The sequence below is a fragment of the Blennius ocellaris genome (assembly GCF_963422515.1).
Source record: "Blennius ocellaris genome assembly, chromosome: 13".
Classification (NCBI taxonomy): Eukaryota; Metazoa; Chordata; class Actinopteri; order Blenniiformes; family Blenniidae; genus Blennius; species Blennius ocellaris.
The window spans coordinates 24,972,624-24,997,623 of record NC_137662.1 but is presented as its reverse complement, the minus strand read 5'-3'; the positions used below and the strand labels follow the sequence as shown (position 1 = coordinate 24,997,623).

At 54.4% G+C, this 25,000-nt stretch overlaps 3 protein-coding genes across 4 annotated transcripts in view; 1 reads left to right on the top strand and 2 right to left on the bottom strand.

Annotated features, from left to right (window-relative positions):
- Positions 1–238: 238 nt before the first annotated feature.
- LOC308138657 (voltage-gated potassium channel regulatory subunit KCNG3-like) lies at positions 239–2,071 on the top strand (the record flags this gene model as incomplete). Its single annotated transcript, XM_080507871.1, has 2 exons — positions 239–1,023; positions 1,423–2,071. The coding sequence occupies 2 exons, from the start codon at positions 239–241 to the stop codon at positions 2,069–2,071; spliced, it is 1,434 nt and encodes a 477-aa protein (XP_080363997.1).
- Positions 2,072–4,944: 2,873 nt separating this feature from the next.
- Positions 4,945–19,951, bottom strand: eml4 (EMAP like 4). The gene is given in 32 exon segments (XM_080508162.1): positions 4,945–5,214; positions 5,216–5,260; positions 5,262–5,473; positions 6,103–6,233; positions 6,315–6,413; positions 7,996–8,083; positions 8,189–8,279; positions 8,382–8,474; positions 8,594–8,661; positions 9,045–9,176; positions 9,279–9,359; positions 9,361–9,405; positions 9,486–9,524; positions 9,526–9,635; positions 9,958–10,093; positions 10,267–10,404; positions 10,543–10,638; positions 10,748–10,858; positions 10,970–10,981; positions 10,983–11,040; positions 11,143–11,156; positions 11,158–11,184; positions 11,186–11,284; positions 11,286–11,295; positions 12,411–12,534; positions 14,240–14,275; positions 14,400–14,425; positions 15,163–15,303; positions 16,544–16,729; positions 16,957–17,074; positions 17,564–17,737; positions 19,545–19,951. Coding segments are annotated over 32 exon segments (2,913 nt in total). The 5' UTR covers positions 19,570–19,951; the 3' UTR covers positions 4,945–5,066.
- A 269-nt stretch (positions 19,952–20,220) lies between these two features.
- The window catches only part of tspan14 (tetraspanin 14), a 5,371-nt gene continuing 591 nt past the window's right edge, over positions 20,221–25,000 (bottom strand). Inside the window, exons 2-9 of one of the 2 annotated variants that reach the window (XM_080507681.1) lie at positions 23,664–23,744; positions 23,527–23,577; positions 23,300–23,446; positions 22,411–22,581; positions 22,189–22,314; positions 21,204–21,254; positions 20,975–21,088; positions 20,221–20,759 (exon numbers count right to left, since the gene is read on the bottom strand). In XM_080507681.1, coding sequence (XP_080363807.1) covers positions 20,694–20,759; positions 20,975–21,088; positions 21,204–21,254; positions 22,189–22,314; positions 22,411–22,581; positions 23,300–23,446; positions 23,527–23,577; positions 23,664–23,744 — 807 coding nt within the window. In that variant the 3' untranslated portion in view covers positions 20,221–20,693. Of the gene's footprint in view, positions 20,760–20,974; positions 21,089–21,203; positions 21,255–22,188; positions 22,582–23,299; positions 23,447–23,526; positions 23,578–23,663; positions 23,745–25,000 lie in introns of both variants that reach the window. The other variant, XM_080507682.1, reaches the window with a different exon arrangement.

Genomic DNA, 25,000 nt, shown 5'->3' with positions numbered 1-25,000 from the left:
GCAGAACACAGATGTGATGTTGACTCGATCATTTGAGGCGTCAAATTTCCTGCTGATGCTGCGGCTCAAAGACCGTCGTCTTCATCACGGGGCATCTTCATCTTCCTCCAACTCCTGCTGATTCTCCTGTTGCTCCTGCTCCTGCTCCTCCTCCTCCTCCTCCTCCTCCTCCTCTGCTGAGTGTGTGTGAGATGAAAGTGTGTTGAAGTTTGCTCTCACTAGGGTTAGGGGTCGCAGGATGGAGAGCCGGCCCGGCGTGAATCACGGCGGCAGCGGGATCAAAGCGGCGGCGGTGGAGCAGGAGGAGGCGTCCCGCAAGACGGCGGGCGCCGGGGCCAAGGCGGCGAGGGCGAGCGGCGGCGGCGGCGGCGGCCTCTGGGGCGCCATCAAGAGGAGCCTGAAGAAGCCGCGGGCTCCGCCGGCGGGCGGCCGCTGCACGCTGAACGTCGGCGGCCGCAGGTTCTCCTTCTCCGCCGAGCTGATGAGGCGGCTGCCGCTGAGCCGCCTGAGCCGGCTGCACCGCTGCGCCTCGGAGCGCGAGCTGCTGGAGCTGTGCGACGACTACGACCGCGAGCGCAACGAGTTCTTCTTCGACCGCCACGCCGACGCCTTCGGCCTCATCCTGCTGTACCTGCAGCGCGGCTCGCTGCGCTTCCTGCCGCACATGTGCGAGCTGTCCTTCTACGGCGAGATGCGCTACTGGGGCCTGGAGAGCGCCGACCTGCAGCCCTGCTGCCAGCGCCGCCTCGACCACCGCATGTCCGAGTGCTGCGTCCACTTCGTCCCCGAGGAGGGGCCCCGGGGGCCCGAGTGGCGGACGCCGACGCCGCCGCCGACGCCACCGCCGCAGCCACGGCGGCGCTGGCTGGACAAGATGAGGACGACCCTGGAGGAGCCCACGTCCTCGGTGCTGGCCCAGGTCCTGGCCTCCGTGTCCATGGTCTTCGTGGTCGTCTCCATGGTGATGCTGTGTGCCAGCACGCTGCCGGACTGGAGGGCCGAGGAGAGCCTGGACCGGCACCGGTAGGACACTGCTCTGCTCTCTGATTGGTCCTCTCTCTGGACTGCTCTGCTCTCTGATTGGTCCTCTCTCTGGACTGCTCTGTTCTCTGATTGGTCCTCTCTCTGGACTGCTCTGCTCTCTGATTGGTCCTCTCTCTGGACTGCTCTGTTCTCTGATTGGTCCTCTCTCTGGACTGCTCTGTTCTCTGATTGGTCCTCTCTCTGGACTGCTCTGCTCTCCGATTGGCCGTCTAACTCTGTCTGCTGTCTGTGATGCGCTACTCTACCGGTAGGCGGAGTCGACCGAGGCTAGCAACCGTCTCCGTGACGACCCATCTCAACATGTCTCTCTCCCTCTCACTCTCTCTCTCTCTCTCTCTCTCTCTCTCTCTCTCCCTCTCTCTCTCTCTCTCTCCCCAGGGTGATCGAGGCGGTGTGTATCGGCTGGTTCACCGCCGAGTGCGTCGTTCGCTTCCTGGTGTCCCGAGACAAATGCGAGTTCGTCCGCCGCCCCCTGAACGTCATCGACCTGCTGGCCATCGCGCCGTACTACGTCTCCGTCACCGTGGCGACAGTGACGGGCGAGGACTCGCAGCTGCAGCGCGCCGGCATCACCCTGCGCGTCCTGCGGATCGTGCGGGTCTTCTGGGTGATCAAGTTGGCGCGCCACTTCCTCGGCCTGCAGACGCTCGGCCTGACGCTGCGGCGCTGCTACCGCGAGATGGTGATGCTGCTGGTCTTCGTCTGCGTCGCCATGGCGATCTTCAGCGCGCTGGCCCAGCTGCTGGAGCACGGCCTGGACCTGGAGGGCCGGAACGAGGACTACGCCAGCATCCCCGCCGCCTGCTGGTGGGTCATCATCTCCATGACGACGGTGGGCTACGGCGACATGTACCCGGTGACGGTGGCGGGCCGCGTGCTGGGCGGAGTCTGCGTGCTGAGTGGGATCGTTCTGCTGGCGCTGCCCATCACCTTCATCTACCACAGCTTCATCCAGTGTTACCACGAGCTCCAGCTGCGCGCCGCGCGGCGCGGCCGCGGCGACACGCCGGATGACTTCCTCCACTGATCACTGAAACCAACACCACCACCAACACCACCATGGTGAACACCACCAATGCCATCACAACCAACAACAACACCGTCCACTACCAACACCACCATGGTGAATGCCATCACCGCCAACACCGTCATCGACACCGTCACTACCAACATCACCATGGTGAGCACCATCACCACCATCACCGCCAACACCTTCACAACCAACATCAACACCGTCACTACCAACACCACCATGGTGAATGCCAACACCATCATCAACACCGTCACTACCAACACCACCATGGTGAACACCATCACCGCCAACGCCTTCACAACCAACATCAACACCGTCACGACCATCATCACCAATGCCAACACCATCACCACCAACACCTCACTGCTAACACCATTATTGCTAACAATGACACCATCACCACCATCACCATTACACCGTCACCCTGAAGACTACCGCAGCTTGTACATTACTGCCCCCCCCAGGACGGACTGTATATTGCCCCCCCACAACATACTGTACATTACTGCCCCCTCAGGACGGACTGTATATACCCCCCCCCCCACACAGGAAGAAGGTGGTATCAGGGTCTGGGGCTGTCTGGGGGTGAAGCCGCCCGTCTGTGCTGTGATTGGACAGTCAGCGGTTTCCATGGGGACAGGAGGTTGAAGTGTTGAATATCAGGAGTTGAGGAGTCCGTGAAATGTCTCACTTCTCCTTCATGTGTGTGAAATTCTGCAACTCCACAGACTCTCCATTTAACCCCCCTGCCCTCCTCTACCCCCCCCCCCCCCTCCTCCACCCCCTCCTCCACCCGGGGTTGTTTCCAGAGAACATGTGAATAGAATAAACATCTTTCTACAGAATGTTGTTCATACCCTCCTATGTTTGTACTCACTGTGTGGAATGTACTTGAGTATTTCTGGATATTTTTCCTGCTTCTGAAAATAAACATCTAAATCGTTTTTTTCTCACATTTTCTGAACTCTTTTTATTTAAAATCAGGTTCCTGATTGGTCAGAATCCCTGCTGAGGAGTTTCATCTATAACGAACCGATAAAGTGAGAGAACCTCCAGGTTGTTTCTAGTATCGTCTTGTCTGCAAATCCAGATCCAGGATCGTTTTAGACCAGGACCTGGAGCTGAGACCAGGACCTGGTCCTGAGACCAGGACCTGGAGCTGAGACCAGGACCTGGAGCTGAGACCAGGACCTGGACCAGGTCTGGTTGTGAGGAGAGTGAAAGTGGTAAAAACTGGTGTTTGAGGACAAAAACATCCACTCACATCTTCCTGTTTCCATGGAGACCAGGAGAGAAACTGGAGCCAACGTGTCATGGTAGTGAATCGCTTGTCTATCTCACTCTCTCACACACACACACACACACACACACACACACACACACACACACACACACACACACACACACACACACACACACACACACACACACACACACACACACACACACACACACACACACACACACACACTAAAGAAGCCATATCATACAGTTTATTGCCCCGAATCAGCATTTCTCTGATTTTCAGCCTTTTGAATCGTGGATCCAGTGACACGATGCTGAGAATCCGTCAGTCCACTGAGGCCACGCCCACCTGGGAGGAGGAGGAGGAGGAGGAGCCTTCCTCTCTGGCGCCCTATGAGCCAACGTGTGTTTCCAGTGGATTTATTGTAGAAACAGTCGTTCAGCCAGTGGCTAGCCGCAGCGCTAACGCTAGCGGGGACGTTTGGTCCCAGGACGTCCACCTGGACTGACCAGCGAAGCAGAACTCGTCTGTAGTCGAGTCACAGACGGCATAAAATGACCACTTTTAAGATCCTGCCTTGTGATTGGCCGTCTGACGTGAATGTATCTAAACGTGGGCGGGGCTTGTCGGGTCACCGTCTCCATGACAACAGGATGGCTAACGAGATGAGGGGGCGCGTCGGCTCCATGCGACAATGAGAGGAAACGCCGGGCTGCGATTGGCCGTTTGGTTTCAAAACATTTATTTGCATTTTTTTTGTTTTTTTTTTGTTGAAATCTTCCGTACAGTCTGTCCTCTGACAGGAATGCATGAGAGAAGACGTGATTGGCTCAAAACAGTCACATGAACAACATCACAAGTATCAAATGTTGTTACCGAACACTGGAAATTACACACTTTGAACCCCCACTGGCCCCGCCCCCAAAATCCCACCCCAAAAACATCAGCCCCGCCTTCCTCAACGTGAGACGAGCGTAGAGACAAGCTGAAGGACGAGCTGAGAGACGGAACTGGAGGACGAGCTGAGACAAGTTGAAAGACGAGCATAGAGACGAGCAAAGGGACAGGTGTAGAGACAAGCTGAGAGACGAGCGTAGAAAAGACGGGGCTGATTGGACACGAGGCCTGCCGCCCCTCCTGGAGAACAGAAATATACACCCAGCTCTGCAGTATGTACAGACAACGTCCTGAATCGTCCTGCCATTTTCTGACTCGTCCTGATTGTCCCGTCGTGTCTTAAATCGTCCTGCCGTGTCCTAAAACCTGCCGAATCGTCCTGAACTGAATCGTCTTCAATCGTTCCGTCACGTCCTGAAAACTGAATCGTCCCGCCACCTACTGAGTCGTCCTGAATCGTCCTGTCATGTCCCGAACAGTCCAGTCATATCTTGAATCGTCCCCGCCCCGCCCCTCGATGCTCCGCTCTGATTGGACGGCGGTGGTCCCGGGGCTGTGGGGGACTCTGCTGCTTCACACTGGAACATCATGAAGGTGTGTGTGTGTGTGTGTGTGTGTGTGTGTGTGTGTGTGTGTGTGTGTGTGTGTGTGTGTGTGTGTTGATGAGTGTCCGTCCCCACAGACTGTCCAGACTGCCTGTAGTTTGAAACCCCCCCCCCTTGGACCCCCCCAGCAGACATTGAAGATCTGACAGGAAGTGAGGAGATGTCCTGGCGCCCCCGCCGTGTCCTGAGTCCCCGCTGGATCGGACTGGACCGGAGCGGACCGGACCGGACCGGAGTCGGTCTAAGAGGGCGGGGTCAGTGGCGGCAGCCCCTCGTCGCTGGGCGTGGCCGTGTCGTCGCTGGGCTCCAGGCTGTCCTTCAGGCTCACCGTGCTTTCCGAGGGGGGCGGGGTCACATCCGAGGGGGGCGGGGGCCAACTCGCCGGGGGACGGGCTTTCCGGCAAGGGCTCCCGGGTCCCGTTGGCCGTGGGGGGAGGGGGCGGGGGGCGGCGCGTAGACGGGCTCGGCCCGGCGGGGGGCGGAGGTGGAGAGGAGGCCGTCCGCGAGCGACAGCGACGTCTTCTCCACGAGACGCCACTGCATGACGCTGGTGTCCTTCCCCCCCGTGGACATCAGGTGGCTGTCGTCAAACAGGAAGCTCACGTTGGTCACATGACTGCTGTGGGCGCTGTACTTGTGGCTGGGAGCCTGGGGACAAGAAGCGTGTTAGAGTCTCATGCTGTCTGTCCCAGTGTCTCTACCTGTCTGTCTCTAGGTCTCTCTACCTGTCTGTCTCAGTGTCCCGCTACCTGTCTGTCCCAGTGTCTCTACCTGTCTGTCTCTAGGTCTCTCTATCAGTCTGTCCCAGTATCTCTCTACCAGTCTGTCTCAGTGTCGCTCTACCAGTCTGTCCCTTGGTCTCTCTACTTGTCTGTCTGAGTCTCTCTACCTGTCTGTCCCTGTGTCTCTACCTGTCTGTCTGAGTCTCTCTACTTGTCTGTCTCAGTGTCTCTCTACCTGTCTGTCCCTGTGTCTCTACCTGTCTGTCTCTTGGTCTCTCTATCAGTTTGTCCCAGTATCTCTCTACCAGTCTGTCTCAGTGTCGCTCTACCCGTCCTACTCTAGGTCTCTCCCTGTCTGTCTCTCAGTGTTTCTACCTGTCTGTCTCAGTGTCCGGCTACCTGTCTGTCTCTAGTCTCTCTACTTGTCTGTCAGTGTCTCTCTACCTGTCTGTCTCTAGGTCTCTACCTGTCTGTCTCCAGGTCTCTCTACCTGTGTGTCTCAGTGTCTCTACACATCTGTCCCAGTGTCTCTCGCTGTCTGTCTCAGTGTCTCACCTTGGCAGTAGAACAGGGGTAGGAGAACAGATGAACTTTACAGAAGTCGTCTGCCAGAGCGATGACCTTCCTGTGGTGAGACCTGACCAGAGCGTTGATGTCTGTCCCATCAGAGCCTTCAGGCCACACACCTGGGGGGGGACGGGGGACGGGGGGGCATTAATACCGTAAACACACACACTCACACACACACACACACCCTGTGTACTCACCGAACACATGGTACCCCAGCACACAGGTGTACGTCACCCAGTCGATGTCTTTACACTCGGAACGGTTCCTGATCAGTTTGCAGCTGTTTGGGACGTCCCCTGGAAGACACCGTAAATCAACCGTCATAATGAGGACAACTAAAGTAGAAATGGCCGTCAGGCGGTCGACACTTCTACCATCGGAAGCAAACAGAGTGACGGTAGAGTGACGGTGTACAGCAGTAGAGTGACGGTGTACAGCAGTAGAGGGACGGTGTACAGCAGTAGATTGACGGTGTACAGCAGTAGAGGGACGGTGTACAGCAGTAGAGGGACGGTGTACAGCAGTAGAGTGACGGTGTACAGCAGTAGAGGGACGGTGTACAGCAGTAGAGGGACGGTGTACAGCAGTAGAGTGACGGTGTACAGCAGTAGAGTGACGGTGCACAGCAGTAGATTGACGGTGTACAGCAGTAGAGGGACGGTGTACAGCAGTAGAGGGACCGTGTACAGCAGTAGAGGGACGGTGTACAGCAGTAGAGTGACGGTGTACAGAAGTAGAGGGACGGTGTACAGCAGTAGATTGACGGTGTACAGCAGTAGATTGACGGTGTACAGCAGTAGAGGGACGGTGTACAGCAGTAGAGGGACCGTGTACAGCAGTAGAGGGACGGTGTACAGCAGTAGAGGGACGGTGTACAGCAGTAGAGTGACGGTGTACAGCAGTAGAGGGACGGTGTACAGCAGTAGAGTGACGGTGCACAGCAGTAGATTGACGGTGTACAGCAGTAGAGGGATGGTGTACAGCAGTAGAGGGACCGTGTACAGCAGTAGAGTGACGGTGTACAGCAGTAGAGTGACGGTGTACAGCAGTAGAGGGACGGTGTACAGCAGTAGAGGGACCGTGTACAGCAGTAGAGGGACGGTGTACAGCAGTAGAGTGACGGTGTACAGCAGTAGAGGGACGGTGTACAGCAGTAGAGTGACGGTGTACAGCAGTAGAGGGACGGTGTACAGCAGTAGAGTGACGGTGCACAGCAGTAGATTGACGGTGTACAGCAGTAGAGGGACGGTGTACAGCAGTAGAGGGACCGTGTACAGCAGTAGAGTGACGGTGTACAGCAGTAGAGTGACGGTGTACAGCAGTAGAGGGACGGTGTACAGCAGTAGAGGGACGGTGTACAGCAGTAGAGGGACGGTGTACAGCAGTAGATTGACAGTGTACAGCAGTAGAGGGACGGTGTACAGCAGTAGAGTGACGGTGTACAGCAGTAGAGGGACGGTGTACAGCAGTAGAGTGACGGTGTACAGCAGTAGGGTGACAGTGTACAGCAGTAGAGTGACGGTGTACAGCAGTAGAGTGACGGTGTACAGCAGTAGAGTGACGGTGTACAGAAGTAGAGGGACGGTGTACAGCAGTAGATTGACGGTGTACAGCAGTAGATTGACGGTGTACAGCAGTAGAGGGACGGTGTACAGCAGTAGAGGGACGGTGTACAGCAGTAGAGGGACGGTGTACAGCAGTAGAGTGACGGTGTACAGAAGTAGAGTGACGGTGTACAGCAGTAGAGTGACGGTGTACAGCAGTAGAGTGACGGTGTACAGCAGTAGAGTGACGGTAGAGTGACGGTGTACAGCAGTAGAGTGACGGTGTACAGCAGTAGAGTGACGGTGTACAGCAGTAGAGTACAGTCATACTCACAGTAGAGGATCTCATAGTCTCCAGAGTTGGACATGATGAAGTTGTTGTCAGGTGACCAGTCCAGATGTGTGATGTAGCTGGAATGTCCCTGTGGAACAATCATCACCTTCATCACCTTCATCACCACCATCACCTCCACCACCTCCATCACTGTGGTGTCGTCATGTTGTGTTCCGGTAAAGACGTGACTTACCGAACATTTCCCGTAGCGACTGTACTTCCGTCCTTTCTCCGACACGTTGTAGAGGTAAATGAAGTTGTCATGAGAACCGACGGCCAGCAGACTGCCGTCTGGAGAGAGAGGGGCGAGAGAGGGGGGGGAGAGGGAGAGAGAGGGAGTGTGGTCGTCATGGAGACGGTTGCTAGCCTGGGTTGACTCCGCCTACCCGGTAGTAGAGTAGCGCATCACAGACAGCTGCTCGTTGCCGTCGGTGTGAATCCCCACCAGGTCGGTGGACTCTGCGTCCAGGAGGAACCACCTGGAACCGGGGGGAGACCAGGTGGAGCCGGGGGAGACCAGGTGAGGACCGGGGGAGACCAGGTGAGACCGGGTGAGACCAGGTGACTCTACCTGCAGCTCGGGGGGGGCGGGACTCACCTTCCTGAGTGCGTTCCTATGGCAACCACCGCTCCACTGGGGTGGAAGTCTGCACAGTGTCCATATTCCTGAGGGCGGGGCAGAGCTGTCAATCATCATCACCTGACACACCTGGCAGACAGACCCCCCCCACCTCCAGACTGTCGTCTGCAGACCCCCTCCCCCCCAGACTGTCATCTGCAGACCGCCCCCCACCCCCCAAACAGTAGTCTGCAGCCCCCACGCCCCCCCAGACTGTAGTCTGCAGGACCGCCCTCCAGACTGTAACCCACAGACCCCCTCCCCCCCCCCACCCTGTAGTCTGCAGACCCCCACTCCCCCCCCACCTCCAGACTGTAGTCTGCAGACCCCCTCCCCTCACCTCCAGACTGTAACCCGCAGACCCCCTCCCCCCCCACCTCCAGACAGTAACCCGCAAGACACCCCCCCCCCCACCCCCCCCCCCCCTCACCTCCAGACTGCGGCTCCACTGCAGACTGTGCTCGGCGGCGTTCCAGAGACACACCAGTTTGTCCTGAGCACAGGTGAGGAACAGAGACCTGGACGGGTGACAGGCCAGACCCCACAGCTCGTCTGTGTGTCCCTGCACACACACACACACACACACACACACACACACACTGTTATCTTCCTGTGGACGTGTCTCCAGTCTGTCCCCCCACGGCTCCGGGGGGCGACGTCTCACCTGGACCTCCACCAGGAAGCCGTCGTTGAAGGTTCCTCTCAGGATGAAGTTCCGGGACGTCCCGACCAGGAACTCGTCCCCACCTCCCCTCGGAGACCGCCCGGATCGCCCCGTACTGGTCTGGGACCTACACACACACACACACACACACACATCAGCTGTGATGTCATCACTATGTGTGAGTGTGTGTGTGTGTGTGTGTGAGACCTCGATGTCCCGGTCTGATCTCAGCTCGTGGTCCCACAGGGACGACCCGCCGGTCTTTCCCTCCTCCGGTCAGCAGGGTGCCGCTCCTCATCTCACACACACAATACACACTGCCCTCGTGACCTTTGACCTGCCGGCTGATCTGAAAGGCTCACACACACACACACACACACACACACACACACACACACACACACACACACACACACACACACACACACACACACACACACACACACACACACACACACACACACACACACACACACACACACACACACACACACACACACACACACACACAGTTAGTTCTCACAGGAACCTGCAGGGGGCAGCAGATCAAAGGCTACATATCTTTCAGACCAACGTTTCCCCTTGTGGTCTCTTCCCTATGGGGGTGGGTGGTGGCTGGGGGGGGGGGGGGGGGGGGGGGGGGGGGGGGGGGGAGGGAGACAGAGGTCCCCCGTCTCACCTCGTGGTCCCTTCCCTGTGGGGGTCTCAGCAGAGCTCCTGGTCCAGACCAGCAGGACCCCCCCAGAGTCTCCAGTCAGGATGTCTCCAGAGCTCAGGAAGGCCAGACACTGGATGAACTTCGGCTTCTCGTATTTCTGAACACACAGGAAGACTGTCAAGACCAGGACCAGGACCAGGACCAGGACCAGGACCAGGCCCAGGCCCGGCCCAGGCCCAGGACCAGGCCAGTACCAGATACCAGAGACGGACTTGGGTTCTTGTCACAAGTTGCCATGGGAACCTGATTCCAGTCGTTCCCTGAACTCACCCCGAAGATGCCTTGCTTGCGGGCCAGGGCGGACCCGGCCCAGGTCCAGAAGAAGATGTGGGACTTCCCGCAGGTCACGATGGTTTCCGGGTGGTCGGTGGGGTGGAACTCCACCGCCAGGACCACCTCGTTGGTGGTCTGGGAAGTGCAGGTCGGACCGGAGGAGGGGTTAGCGTGAGACGACCAGCAGAAGTCAGTCTACCAGCGGAGGTACTACCAGTAGAGGTAGTACCAGCAGAAGTACTACCAGTACCAGTTTGAAAGCGGGCGTCTCACCTTGATCTCGGCCACCTTGGACTTCCTCTGCCAGTCCCAGACCGTCAGCATGTGGTCGTTACAGTCGTCAATCACACTGAGGTGCTGGCCCGAGTCCTGGGGGGGGGACAGGGGGGGGGACGGGGGAGGGGGGGGGGACAGGAGGACTTCGTGATCCTCACCACACCTCAGCTCCCATCATGCACCGGGGGCGACCGACACTCACCGCCTTGGAGAACGCCAGAGAACCGACGCCGCGCTCAAACGTCCCCAAGCCGATGACCTGCAGGGTGGACAGACTGACGCTGTCCCAGACCCGGACGTGGGGCTGCAGCGCCTGGACGGACACACAACCCGGGTCAAGTCCACACCCCCCCCACATACCCCCCTCCCCCCCACTGGGGGACGGGTTCTACTGGTTCTACAGGAGGCAGCGATGAGTCCTCACCCGTCCGTCTTTGGTCCACTCCTGCAATCTGACCCGTCGCGATCCGGATCTTATCGGGATGGATGGCGAGACTGAGACACGGACAGGAAGTCAGTCCCAGTGTGTGTGTGTGTGTGTGTGTGTGTGTGTGTGTGTGTGTGTGTGTGTGTGTGTGTGTGTGTGTGTGTCCTCACCACTTGACGCAGTCGGGTGTGTCCCAGGTAGTGTCTCTGGGTGGTGTTCCTCGTAGTTGAAGAGAACCACCACGGAGGCCACGAAGTAGAGGATCTCCCCGGTGGGCAGGAGGTAGACGTTGGCTCTGCAGTCCCTACCGCGGGTACCCGTACCTGAGCGCCGTCAAGGAACCACACACCACGGCCCGGTTCTACTGGAGGTCTAGTGAGGTTCTACTCTGGTTCTGGATGAGGTTCTACTGTGGTTCTCCTGATATTCTACTGAGGGTCTATGGGATATTCTATCGACATTCTATGTAAGGTTCTACTGGAGTTCTATGTGAGGTTCTACTGTGGCTCTATGGGATATTCTACCGACATTCTACGTAAGGTTCTAGTGAGGTTCTACTGGCATTCTATGTGAGGTTCTACTCTGGTTCTGGATGAGGTTCTACTGTGGTTCTCCTGATATTCTACTGAGGGTCTATGGGATATTCTACCGACATTCTATGCAAGGTTCTACTGGAGTTCTATGTGAGGTTCTACTGTGGTTCTGTGGGATATTCTACCGACATTCTACGTAAGGTTCTAGTGAGGTTCTACTGGCATTCTATGTGAGGTTCTACTGTGGTTCTGGATGAGGTTCTACTGTGGTTCTATGGGATATTCTACCGACATTCTATGTAAGGTTCTACTGGAGTTCAATGTGAGGTTCTACTGTGGTTCTGTGGGATATTCTACCGTCATTCTACGTAAGGTTCTAGTGAGGTTCTACTGGAGTTCTGGATGAGGTTCTACTGTGGTTCTCCTGATATTCTACTGAGGTTCAATGGAATATTCTATTGACATTCTACGTAAGGTTCTAGTGAGGCTCTACTGGAGTTGTAGTGATATTCTACAGAGGTTCTACTATGGTTCTAGTGAAGTTCTAACCATATTCTACTGAGGTTCTACTATGGTTCTAGTGAGGTTCTCCTGATATTCTACCGACATTCTACGCAAGGTTCTACTACGGTTCTACTGGAGTTCTAGTGATATTCTACAGAGGTTTTACTGTGGTTCTAGTGAGGCTCTATTGAAGTTCTAACCATATTCTACTGAGGTTCCACTCTGGTTCGACTGATGTTCTACTGAAGTTCTAGTGATATTCGACTGAGGTTCTACTGGGGTTCGACCGAGTTTATACTGATTCTACTGTGGATCTACTTAAGTTGCACCGAGGTTCTCTCAACGTTCTACCAAGGTTCTACTGAGGTTCTAGAGCGGTACTGGGGGTCAGAGCAGGATACACCCAGTCCAGCTTCAGCTTCTCAGGCGGCAGCTCGGTACGAACGTCCTCGTAGTTCTCCACCCCCGACGGGAGGAACATGGTGATGGGGCGCCCCCGCATGAACATCTTAATGTGGTTCCCCTCTGAACACACACACACACACACACACACACACACACACACACACACACACACACACACACACACACACACACACACACACACACACACACACACACACACACACACACACACACACACACACACACACACACACACACACACACACACACACGTCAGCAGTGCCTCACAAACAAACACATAGTTATAACAGGTAAAGTCCAGGTGACACACCTAGAACACACCTGCCAGTATAAATCAACTGAACGCACTGAGAGCGAGGTGGCCTGTGATTGGCTGAGAGTGGAGAAGGGGGCGGGGTCAGATACTTAAGCTCTGACGGTTCTGTTCAGTAATAAAGCGTCTTTACAGACAAGAAACTCGTCTTCTTGTCCAACGTCCTGCAGAACGTTACAATAGTAACGCTACAATAGAAACGCTACAATAGTAACGCTACAGTAGTAACGCTACAATAGAAACGCTACAATAGAAACGCTACAATAGTAACGCTACAGTAGTAACGCTACAATAGTAACGCTACAATAGAAACGCTACAATAGTAACGCTACAGTAGTAACGCTACAATAGTAACGCTACAATAGAAACGCTACAATAGTAACGCTACAATAGTAACGCTACAGTAGTAACGCTACAGTAGTAACGTTACAATAGTAACGCTACAATAGAAACGCTACAATAGTAACACTACAATAGAAACGCTACAATAGTAACGCTACAGTAGTAGCGCTACAATAGTAACGCTACAGTAGTAGCGCTACAATAGTAACGCTACAATAGTAACGCTACAATAGAAACGCTACAATAGTAACACTACAGTAGTAACGCTACAGTAGTAACGCTACAATAGTAACGCTACAGTAGTAATGCTACAACAGTAACGCTACAGTAGAAACGCTACAGTAGTAACGCTACAGTAGTAACGCTACAATAGTAACGCCACAGTAGTAACGCTACAATAGTAACACTACAATAATAACACTACGATAGTAAAGCTACAGTAGTAACGCTACAATAGCAACGCTAAGATAGTAATGCTACAATAGCAACATTAATAGTAACGCTACAATAGTAGCACTACAATATTAATGCAATGTAACGATACTAACACACCTGACACACACCTGACACACACGGGTAAAAATACCTGTATGACATCAACAAAAGGTGAGTTACATCAGACACCAATCAAGGGAGAGACACAGGCGAGGGACAGGCGAAAGGACCAAAGGCCTGGTGAGGGGACAGACGGGTGAGGGGACAGACAGGTGAGGGGACAGACGGGTGAGGGGACAAGAGGCAGGTGAGGCAGGTGAGACAGAAACACCTGCACAGAGTCACCGTTAACAATTAGCCAACCAAAGTGTGAGTGACTGTAGCGTCCAATCACGCTGCTCCATATGAGCAGGGGGCGGGGCTTCGCCACCGACTGGTCTGATTGGAGGGATGTGGGACGGCATAAAGTGACTCTGTGGAGGTGAGTGAGGTGAGGGGGCGGAGCTACAGACAGGTGAGACGTCACCTGAGCAGGCTGAAGCAGAGAGAGCAGGAGGGCGAGCGAGGCTGACCAGAGAGAGAGAGAGAGAGAGAGAGAGAGAGAGCGAGAGAGAGAGACAGAGAGAGAGAGAGATGTGATTGGCTCACATCAGAAAACATTGATTGCGTTGCTCTAGCATGTTAGCATGTTAGCCTGCTAGCTCGTCAACTCACCGGCCTGGCTGTTTTTCTCTCTGGTGGACATTTTGGCTGGTTTGAGACAAACATATGATCAACAACACAAACAACAACAACAACAACAAGTACTGAGACTCCATGAAAATAATTAAGATGAAGATGAGAATGAAAATGAGGATGAGGAAGGTGCATTTACCTTGACTGACCACCGGGTCTTTATGTCTGAAAGACAAAGAAGCAGCATGTCAGTCTGTACCTCAGGAGAACCCGTCAGTCTGTACCTCACAGTACCCGCCAGTCTGTACCTCACGGTATCTGTCAGTCTGTAGCTCTCAGTACCTGTCAGTCTGTACCTCACGGTACCCGCCAGTCTGTACCTCACGGTACCTGTCAGTCTGTACCTCTCAGTACCTGTCAGTCTGTACCTCACGGTACCTGTCAGTCTGTACCTCACAGTACCCGCCAGTCTGTATCTCACGGTACCCGCCAGTCTGTATCTCACGGTACCTGTCAGTCTGTAGCTCACAGTACCTGTCAGTCTGTAGCTCACAGTACCTGTCAGTCTGTACCTCAGGAGAACCAGTCAGTCTGTACCTCACAGTACCCATCAGTCTGTACCTCAGGAGAACCAGTCAGTCTGTACCTCACGGTACCAGTCAGTCTGTACCTCACGGTACCCATCAGTCTGTACCTCACAGTACCTGTCAGTCTGTACCTCAGGAGAACCAGTCAGTCTGTACCTCACAGTACCCATCAGTCTGTACCTCAGGAGAACCAGTCAGTCTGTACCTCACGGTACCCATCAGTCTGTACCTCAGGAGAACCAGTCAGTCTGTACCTCACGGTACCAGTCAGTCTGTACCTCACAGTACCTGTCAGTCTGTACCTCACAGTACCTGTCAGTCTGTACCTCAGGAGAACCAGTCAGTCTGTACCTTACAGTACCGGTCAGTCTGTACCTGTCTGCGTTCTTCACCACCTTGGCCAGCAGTCTGGACGTCGACGCCGCCTTCACCAGTTTGTTTCTGTTGTCGTCTGCAGAGTCCCAGGTGCTGCTCTGGGAGCGCTCCATCCCCGAGGACCGCTTCACACTGGGACCCCTGACCCACAGACACAGGAGGCATGAGGAGGAGCAGGAGGAGGAGGGGGAGGAGGAGGAGGAGGAGGAGGAAGAGGAAGAGGAAGAGGAAGAGGAGCAGCATATCCACAGCCAGTAGCAAACACAGCACCCGCAGAGAGGTTAGTCAGCTGGAACACTTCAACTACTCAAAGCCCAGGAGGCCTGCTGGAGGAGGAGGAGGAGGAGGAGGAGGAGGAGGAGGAGGAGGAGGAGGAGGAGGAGGAGGAGGAGGAGGAGGAGGAGTTAAATAGAAGCGACAATGCCCAAAAGTGGGAGCAGCATTGGAGGTCAGGTTGAGGAGGTCAGATTGGAGGAGGTCAGATTGAGGAGGTCAGGTTGAGGAGGTCAGATTGGAGGAGGTCAGATTGAGGAGGTCAGGTTGAGGAGGTCAGGTTGAGGAGGTTGTTAGCCGGAGGAGGAGGTCAGATTGGAGGAGGTCAGATTGAGGTCAGGTTGAGGAGGTCAGGATGAGGAGGTCAGGTTGGAGGAGGTCAGATTGAGGTCAGGTTGAGGAGGTCAGGATGAGGAGGTCAGGTTGAGGAGGTCAGGTCAGGATGAGGAGGTCAGGATGAGGAGGTCAGACTGATGAGGTCAAGTTGGAGGAGGTCAAGTTGGAGGAGGTCAGATTGAGGAGGTCAGGTTGAGGAGGTCAGGATGAGGAGGTCAGGTTGAGGAGGTCAGGTTGAGGAGGTCAGGATGAGGAGGTCAGGATGAGGAGGTCAGGAGGAGGAGGTCAGGATGAGGAGGTCAGGAGGAGGAGGTCAGGTTGAGGAGGTCAGGTTGAGGAGGTCAGGAGGAGGAGGTCAGGTCAGGTTGAGGAGGTCAGGTTGAGGAGGTCAGGTCAGGTTGAGGAGGTCAGGTTGAGGAGGTCAGGATGAGGAGGTCAGGAGGAGGAGGTCAGGTTGAGGAGGTCAGGTTGAGGAGGTCAGGTCAGGATGAGGAGGTCAGGTCAGGTTGAGGAGGTCAGGATGAGGAGGTCAGGATGAGGAGGTCAGGTTGAGGAGGTCAGGTTGAGGAGGTCAGGTCAGGTTGAGGAGGTCAGGATGAGGAGGTCAGGATGAGGAGGTCAGGTCAGGTTGAGGAGGTCAGACTGAGGAGGTCAGACTGAGGAGGTCAGATTGAGGAGGTCAGGATGAGGAGGTCAGGATGAGGAGGTCGTTAGCCGGAGGAGGAGGTTGAAGGTCTGAAGGTTAGAAGCAGCCAACAAATCAGAGAGGAACCTTTTCAAGGGGGCGTGGCCTTTGCTGCCATCGGACCCATGTCTCTGGGGGGGGTGGGGGGGAGGGTGGGGGGAGGAGGAGGAGGAGGGGCAGGGGGAGGAGTCCTTCGGGCGAGGAGGTTCCTCTCGCTCCTGGATCTCCTCCATCTGAGGGCGCTGCGGGGCCTCCTTCTTTTTCTCCAGTCCGCTGTGGACAAGACCGGGACCGTCAGACAAAGAACCGGCAGAGACCAGAACCAGCACAGACCAGGACCGCCCTGGACCGCGGTGGACCGGGACGGACCCTGACGGAACCTTCCGCAGTGTTGGACCAGTGGACTTCATCGAGTCCAGATCGGACGAGAGTCTCTGTGGACAGTCTGAGATGCATGAGACCAGACGTGGCTCCGCCCCCTTTTGGGGGTGTGGCCTTACCTCTTGGCGGCGGAGGACATCGTCTCCTTCCTGGTGACAGACGTCGAGTCTCTCTTACGTCCCGTCCCTCCGTTAGTGATGCAGGACATTGAGTAGGCTTCACGCATTGCAGCTCCACCTGCAGGAAGGACACCGTCAGTACACCGTCAGTACACCATCAACACACTGTCAGTACGTCAACAGACTGTCAGTACACCGTCAACACACCATCAACACACTGTCAGTACGTCAACAGACCGTCAGTACACCGTCAGTACAATGTCAACACACCGTCAGTACACCGTCAGCACACCGTCAGTACGTCAACAGACCGTCAGTACACCGTCAGTACAATGTCAACACACAGTCACTACACCGTCAACACACCGTCAGTACGTCAACACACCGTCAGTACACTGTCAACACACCATCAGCACACTGTCAGTACACCGTCAGCACACCATCAACACACTGTCAGTACGTCAACAGACCGTCAGTACAATGTCAACACACCGTCAGTACACCGTCAACACACCATCAGTACACCGTCAACACACCATCAGTACACCGTCAGTACACTGTCAACACACCGTCAGTACACCGTCAGTACACCACCAGAGCTCCTCACCTTTGCCTCCATGTTGTTTCTTGGAAGCGTCTTCCGACGCCGCCAGACGACGGAGGACGTCAGCGAGCGCCGCCTTCATCACCGTCAGCTCGTCTTCCTGCTGCTGGACGCGGAGCTCCAACGCCGACAGACGGTCGTTCACGTCTGAGACGCTGGCGCCAGACATACTGTCATCTGCAGAACCAGGGACAGACTGTCATCTGCAGAACCAGGGACAGACTGAACCAGGGACAGACTGTCATCTGCACAACCAGGGACATACTGTCATCTGCACAACCAGGGACATACTGTCATCTGCACAACCAGGGACAGACTGAACCAAGGACAGACTGTCATCTGCACAACCAGGGACAGACTGAACCAAGGACAGACTGTCATCTGCACAACCAGGGACAGACTGAACCAGGGACAGACTGTCATCTGCACAACCAGGGACATACTGTCATCTGCACAACCAGGGACAGACTGAACCAAGGACATACTGTCATCTGCACAACCAGGGACAGACTGAACCAGGGACAGACTGTCATCTGCACAACCAGGGACATACTGTCATCTGCACAACCAGGGACAGACTGAACCAGGGACAGACTGTCATCTGCACAACCAGGGACAGACTGAACCAGGGACAGACTGTCATCTGCACAACCAGGGACATACTGTCATCTGCACAACCAGGGACAGACTGAACCAAGGACATACTGTCATCTGCACAACCAGGGACATACTGTCATCTGCAGAACCAGGGACAGACTGAACCAAGGACATACTGTCATCTGCACAACCAGGGACAGACTGAACCAGGGACAGACTGTCATCTGCACAACCAGGGACAGACTGAACCAGGGACAGACTGTCATCTGCACAACCAGGGACATACTCATCTGCACAACCAGGGACATACTGAACCAGGAACTGACTGAACCAGGGACAGACTGTCATCTGCAGAACCAGGGACAGATTGACCCAGGGACAGACTGTCATCTGCACAACCAGGGACAGACTGTCATCTGCAGAACCAGGGACAGACTGAACCAAGGACAGATTGTCATCTGCACAACCAGGGACAGACTGAACCAGGGACAGACTGTCATCTGCACAACCAGGGACAGACTGAACCAAGGACATACTGTCATCTGCACAACCAGGGACAGACTGAACCAGGGACAGACTGTCATCTGCACAACCAGGGACATACTCATCTGCACAACCAGGGACATACTGAACCAGGAACTGACTGAACCAGGGACAGACTGTCATCTGCAGAACCAGGGACAGATTGACCCAGGGACAGACTGTCATCTGCACAACCAGGGACAGACTGATCTGCAGAACCAGGGACAGACTGAACCAGGGACATACTGTCATCTGCACAACCAGGGACATACTCATCTGCACAACCAGGGACATACTGAACCAGGAACTGACTGAACCAGGGACAGACTGTCATCTGCACAACCAGGGACAGACTGATCTGCAGAACCAGGGACAGACTGAACCAGGGACATACTGTCATCTGCACAACCAGGGACAGACTGAACCAGGGTCAGACTGAACCAGGGACAGACTCATCTGCAGAACCAGGGACAGACTGAACGCCAGTGAGGAACACAGGGGACACAATGTACTCTGTCTCTACAGACACAGGACAGACTGTCTCCTTCATTCGACAGTAACAGGCCCCCTGGTGATTGCAGTACCAGGACCGGACCCTGCAGGACCCTGCAGGACCGCGGCGGATCCGGGTCTTTGTGTCTGGGGTCTCTGCAGGCTCCTTCGACGGGAGCGCTGGGTTTACGGCCCTACGAGTCCCGGAGGGGCGGTGCGCTCCGTGTTTGATAAATACAGCAGTGACACGTGTAAAGCCGCGGGAGGTGCGTGTGTCCGCCGCCGAGCCGCTGCACGAGCCGGGGCCCGGCGGAGGCCCGGGGCCAGGTGGGGGGGGGGGGGGGGGGGGGGCCGCGCGGCGGGCGGGACTCACCCAGGCTGCCGGTGAAGCCGTCCATTTTCCCGGGAGGAGAGCGGGATCCGGGCCGGAGGCCTGCGGGAGGCCGGGGCTCGCTGCGGCCTCCGTCCGGGTCTTTTCCGCCGCGGCGGGGGCCGAGGAGGAGCCGAGCCGGGCCTGAAGGCGCTGGTCCGTCCGGCCGCCCGACCGACCGACCGGGAGATCCGCGGCCTCGTGCGGCTGCGGGAGCAGGAAGGAGCCGCTGCGGAGGCTCGGTGCGCCGAGAGGAGCGAGAGGAGCCGCGGAGCGAACAACCGACGGACCGACGCTGCTGCTCGCTTCCGACTCCGCCTGCTCTGGCACGGAGCGCTTCCCCTGGGGGGGCGGAGGGGGGAGGAGAGAGGGGGAGAACCGGGGAGAGGGCGGGGTGAGCGGACTGGACAGGACCGACGGAGGACCGACGGAGGACCGGGCTCAGGTTTCCGCCGCGGATACAGATGTGGGTCCTCCTCCGGCTTCCTGCGAGCTGCACCGCCCCCCTGCGGCCGCTCCGCGTCAACACACCCAAACGCACCGAGGCCGCACGTCATTAGCGCCACCGGAAGTTTGTTTTGTTTTTCTTGCTTTGTATGTAATTTTTCTAACTTTTTCTGAATTTGTCCCCCCTAATGTAAAGATGGGCAGAACACCACAATAAAAACAGGAAACAAACTTGAGAGCAATATGACTTTTATTTTGGTAAATGTAAAAAAGATAAAAATTCACTTTATAAAAAAAAAAAAAATCCCTTCAGAATAAAAGTTATCAAATGAAATTTAATTTGAAAGGTTTCACAAACGAAGCTCAAACGTGCCTTGAAACTACAATGTTTTCAATAAGACATCCAGTGTGAAGAAGGTCTGCGTCTGGCGTCTCCGGGACACGTGTCCGACGTCTGTAGAACGACTGTAGAACGTCTGTAGGACGACTGTAGGACGACTGTAGGACGTCTGTCCACCGCGGGACATTGACACAGAGAAACACCTGAGTTCAACTGCAGGAAGACGATGATGAAGAGGCACTGAACGGTGAAGGTGAGGAGGTCAACACCTCAGTCACATGGCAACAAGGCAGGCCTGCGGTTACCCTGGCAACCACGTTGTCAGCCACGCCCCCTCCAGGTAGAGGCTCCGCCCCCATAAGGCTTCAGTAGCTGAATTTCACCTTCTCGATGTCCGAGATCAAAGTCCGAGCCAAATAGATCCCCACCATCTAGAACCAGAACTACAGTCAGACCACAACCAGGAAATACAACCGTACACCAAGACACCTGAGTATGTAGTGGTACTGTAGTACTAGGGTGTACTGTGACTGTAGTACCGGTGTGTAGTGTGGCTGTAGTACCGGTGTGTAGTGTGACTGTAGTACCGGTGTGTAGTGTGAGTGTAGTACAGTGTGTAGTGGTACTGTAGTACAGTGTGTAGTACCTGCAGCAGAGAGATGACCACGAAGACGATGGCCACAGTGTACAAGTTTCCTGGTAACCAGTCCTCCAGTGCTGCCATGCAGCCTTTGATGTAGATATGATCACTGCGCTTGTTCTGAGAACGTCAGGAGAACGTCAGGAGAACATGAGGAGAACGTCAGGAGAACATGAGGAGAACATCAGGAGAACATCAGCACAGTTCTTGTGTGGGGAGAGTTGGACGTTCTCACCTCGTCCATCCTTCTCACGTCGTAACCACACTGAGTGTTCACCACCGAGTCCTGAGCAGGGAAATACAGACCGTTACAGTAACAGACAGTAGCAGTAACAGTAACAGACGGTAACAGTAACAGACAGTAGCAGTAACAGATAGTAACAGTAACAGACAGTCACAGTAACAGTAACAGACGCTAACAGTAACAGACAGTAGCAGTAACAGTAACAGACAGTTACAGTAACAGACAGTAACAGATAGTAACAGTAACAGACAGTCACAGTAGCAGTAACAGTAACAGACGGTAACAGTAACAGACAGTAGCAGTAACAGCAACAGACGGTAACAGTAAGAGTCAGTCACAGTAACAGATAGTAACAGTAACAGACAGTCACAGTAACAGACAGTAACAGATAGTAACAGTAACAGACAGTCACAGTAGCAGTAACAGTAACAGACGCTAACAGTAACAGACAGTAGCAGTAACAGTAACAGACAGTTACAGTAACAGACAGTAACAGATAGTAACAGTAACAGACAGTCACAGTAGCAGTAACAGTAACAGACGGTAACAGTAACAGACAGTAGCAGTAACAGTAACAGATGGTAACAGTAAGAGTCAGTCACAGTAACAGATAGTAACAGTAACAGACAGTCACAGTAACAGTAACAGATAGTAACAGACAGTCACAGTAACAGACAGTAACAGATAGCAACAGTAACAGACAGTCACAGTAACAGTAACAGATAGTAACAATAACAGACAGTCACGGTAACAGACAGTAACAGACAGTCACAGTAACAGACAGTAACAGATAGCAACAGTAACAGACAGTCACAGTAAGAGTCAGTCACAGTAACAGACAGAAACAGACAGACACAGCAAGAGTCAGTCACAGTAACAGTCAGTCCCGGTCCAGGTCAGTCCCGGTCCCGGTCAGTCCCGGTCCAGGTCAGTCCCGGTCCAGGTCAGTCCCGGTCAGTCCCGGTCCAGGACTCACAGCAGGGTCGGTGATGCAGCAGGAGAACGGAACGCCACACTTCTCGCGGCTGCGATGCGTCCCGCTGCAGTTGAAGTAGATGTTGAGGTCCCAGTCGGAGGAACCCTGAGCTCCACAGCAGTGGTTCTGCCAGGACCACACGTCAGTGTGTGTGTGTGTGTGTGTGTGTGTGTGTGTGTGTGTGTGTGTGTGTGTGTGTGTGTGTGTGTGTGTGTGTGTTACCATCCTCTGCAGCGAGTCGATGAGGTTCTGCAGGTCGATGTCGTCCCGGTAGGCCCTGATGTTGGCCAGGAAGAACTCGTTGATCCAGTCCCGGACCTGAGCCTGGAAGACCACCACCAGGACGGCCGCCGTCAACTCCAGGAAGAAGATCAGCCCGATCACCCCCGAGAACTGTGGACAGTCCTCAGAGTCACGGACCGGGACACCCAGTACAGGCAGGGGACAAACGGTACAGACAAGGGACAGACGGTACAAGCAGGGGACAGACGGGACAAGCAGGGGACAGACAGTACAAGCAGGGAACATACAGTACAACAGGGGACAGACAGTACAAACAGGGGACAGACGGTACAAGCAAGGGACAGACGGTACACACAGGGGACAGACGGTACAAACGGGACAGACAGTACACACAGGGGACAGACGGTACAACCAGGGGACAGACGGTACAAGCAGGGGACAGACAGGACAGACAAGGGACAGACGGTACAAACAGGGGACAGACAGTACAAGCAGGGGACAGACAGGACAGACAAGGGACAGACGGTACAAACGGGACAGACAGTACAAGCAGGGGACAGACGGTACAAACGGGACAGACAGTACAAGCAGGGGACAGACGGTACAAACGGGACAGACAGTACAAGCAGGGGACAGACAGTACAAACAGGGGACAGACGGACAGACAAGGGACAGACGGTATAAACAGGGGACAGACGGTACAGACAGGGGACAGACGGTACAAACATGGGACAGACGGTACAGACAGTACAAATAGGGGACAGACAGTACAAGCAGGGGACAGACGGTACAGACAGGACAAATAGGGGACAGACAGTACAAATAGGGGACAGAGAGTACAGACAGGACAACAATGTCCTCAGCGTACAAATCGTAGCAGACAGATGTTCTCCCTCAGCGCCCCCACACAGCCGGCGAAGCCCAGGATGAAGGTGACTCCGCCCACCAGCAGCACCACCCAGACCGGGTCGAAGCCGTGCAGCCGGGTCACCTGGCTCAGGTCCTGCAGGACCCCCTGTGGAGAGACACACCCGGGTGAGACGGTGAGACCCCGTCCCCAGTGGACGACGAGACTCCGGCCCGACGGGGACTCACCTTCTCGCTCCACGCCCACAAACCCACCGAGATGAAGGCCACACCCGCCAGCTGAAACAGGACCAGCACCGTCAGGGTGGGGGGGGGGGGTGTAGGTGTGTGTGTTGTGTGTGTGTGTGTGTGTGTGTGTGTCGTACCCAGAAGATGACGTTGTAGCTGAACATGAGGTATTTGTAGCAGCAACTGATCTCAGCGTTCTCATAGCGATAATAATACATCTGTGGAAGGAAGGACACACACTTCATACAAAATGCACACACTTCATACACACTTCATAAACAACACACACTGTACACACACTTCATACACAACACACACACTTCATACACACTGTACACACACTTCATACACACTGTACACACACTTCATACACAACACACACTTCATACACACTGTACACACACTTCATACATAACACACACTGTACACACACTTCATACATAACACACACTGTACACACACTTCATACACAACACACACACTTCATACACACTGTACACACACTTCATACACAACACACACTTCATACACACTGTACACACACTTCATAAACAACACACACTGTACACACACTTCATACACACTGTACACACACTTCATAAACAACACACACTGTACACACACTTCATACACACTGTACACACACTTCATAAACAACACACACTGTACACACACTTCATACACACTGTACACACACTTCATAAACAACACACACTGTACACACACTTCATACACAACACACACACTTCATACACACTGTACACACACTTCATACAGACTTTATACACAACACACACACTTCATACACAACACACACACTGTACACAACATACACACTTCATACACAACACACACACTGTACACAACACACACACTGTACACAACACACACACTTCATACACAACACACACACTGTACACAACATACACACTTCATACACAACACACACACTGTACACAACACACACACTGTACACAACATACACACTTCATACACAACACACACACTGTACACAACACACACACTGTACACAACACACACACTTCATACACAACACACACACTGTACACAACATACACACTTCATACACAACACACACACTGTACACAACACACACACTGTACACAACATACACACTTCATACACAACACACACACTGTACACAACACACACACTGTACACAACACACACACTGTACACAACACACACACTGTACACAACACACACACTTCATACACAACACACACACTGTACACAACATACACACTTCATACACAACACACACACTGTACACAACACACACACTTCATACACAACACACACACTGTACACAACACACACACTTCATACACAACACACACACTTCATACACAACACACACACTTCATACACAACACACACACTTCATACAGAACACACACACTGTACACAACATACACACTTCATACACAACACACACACTGTACACAACACA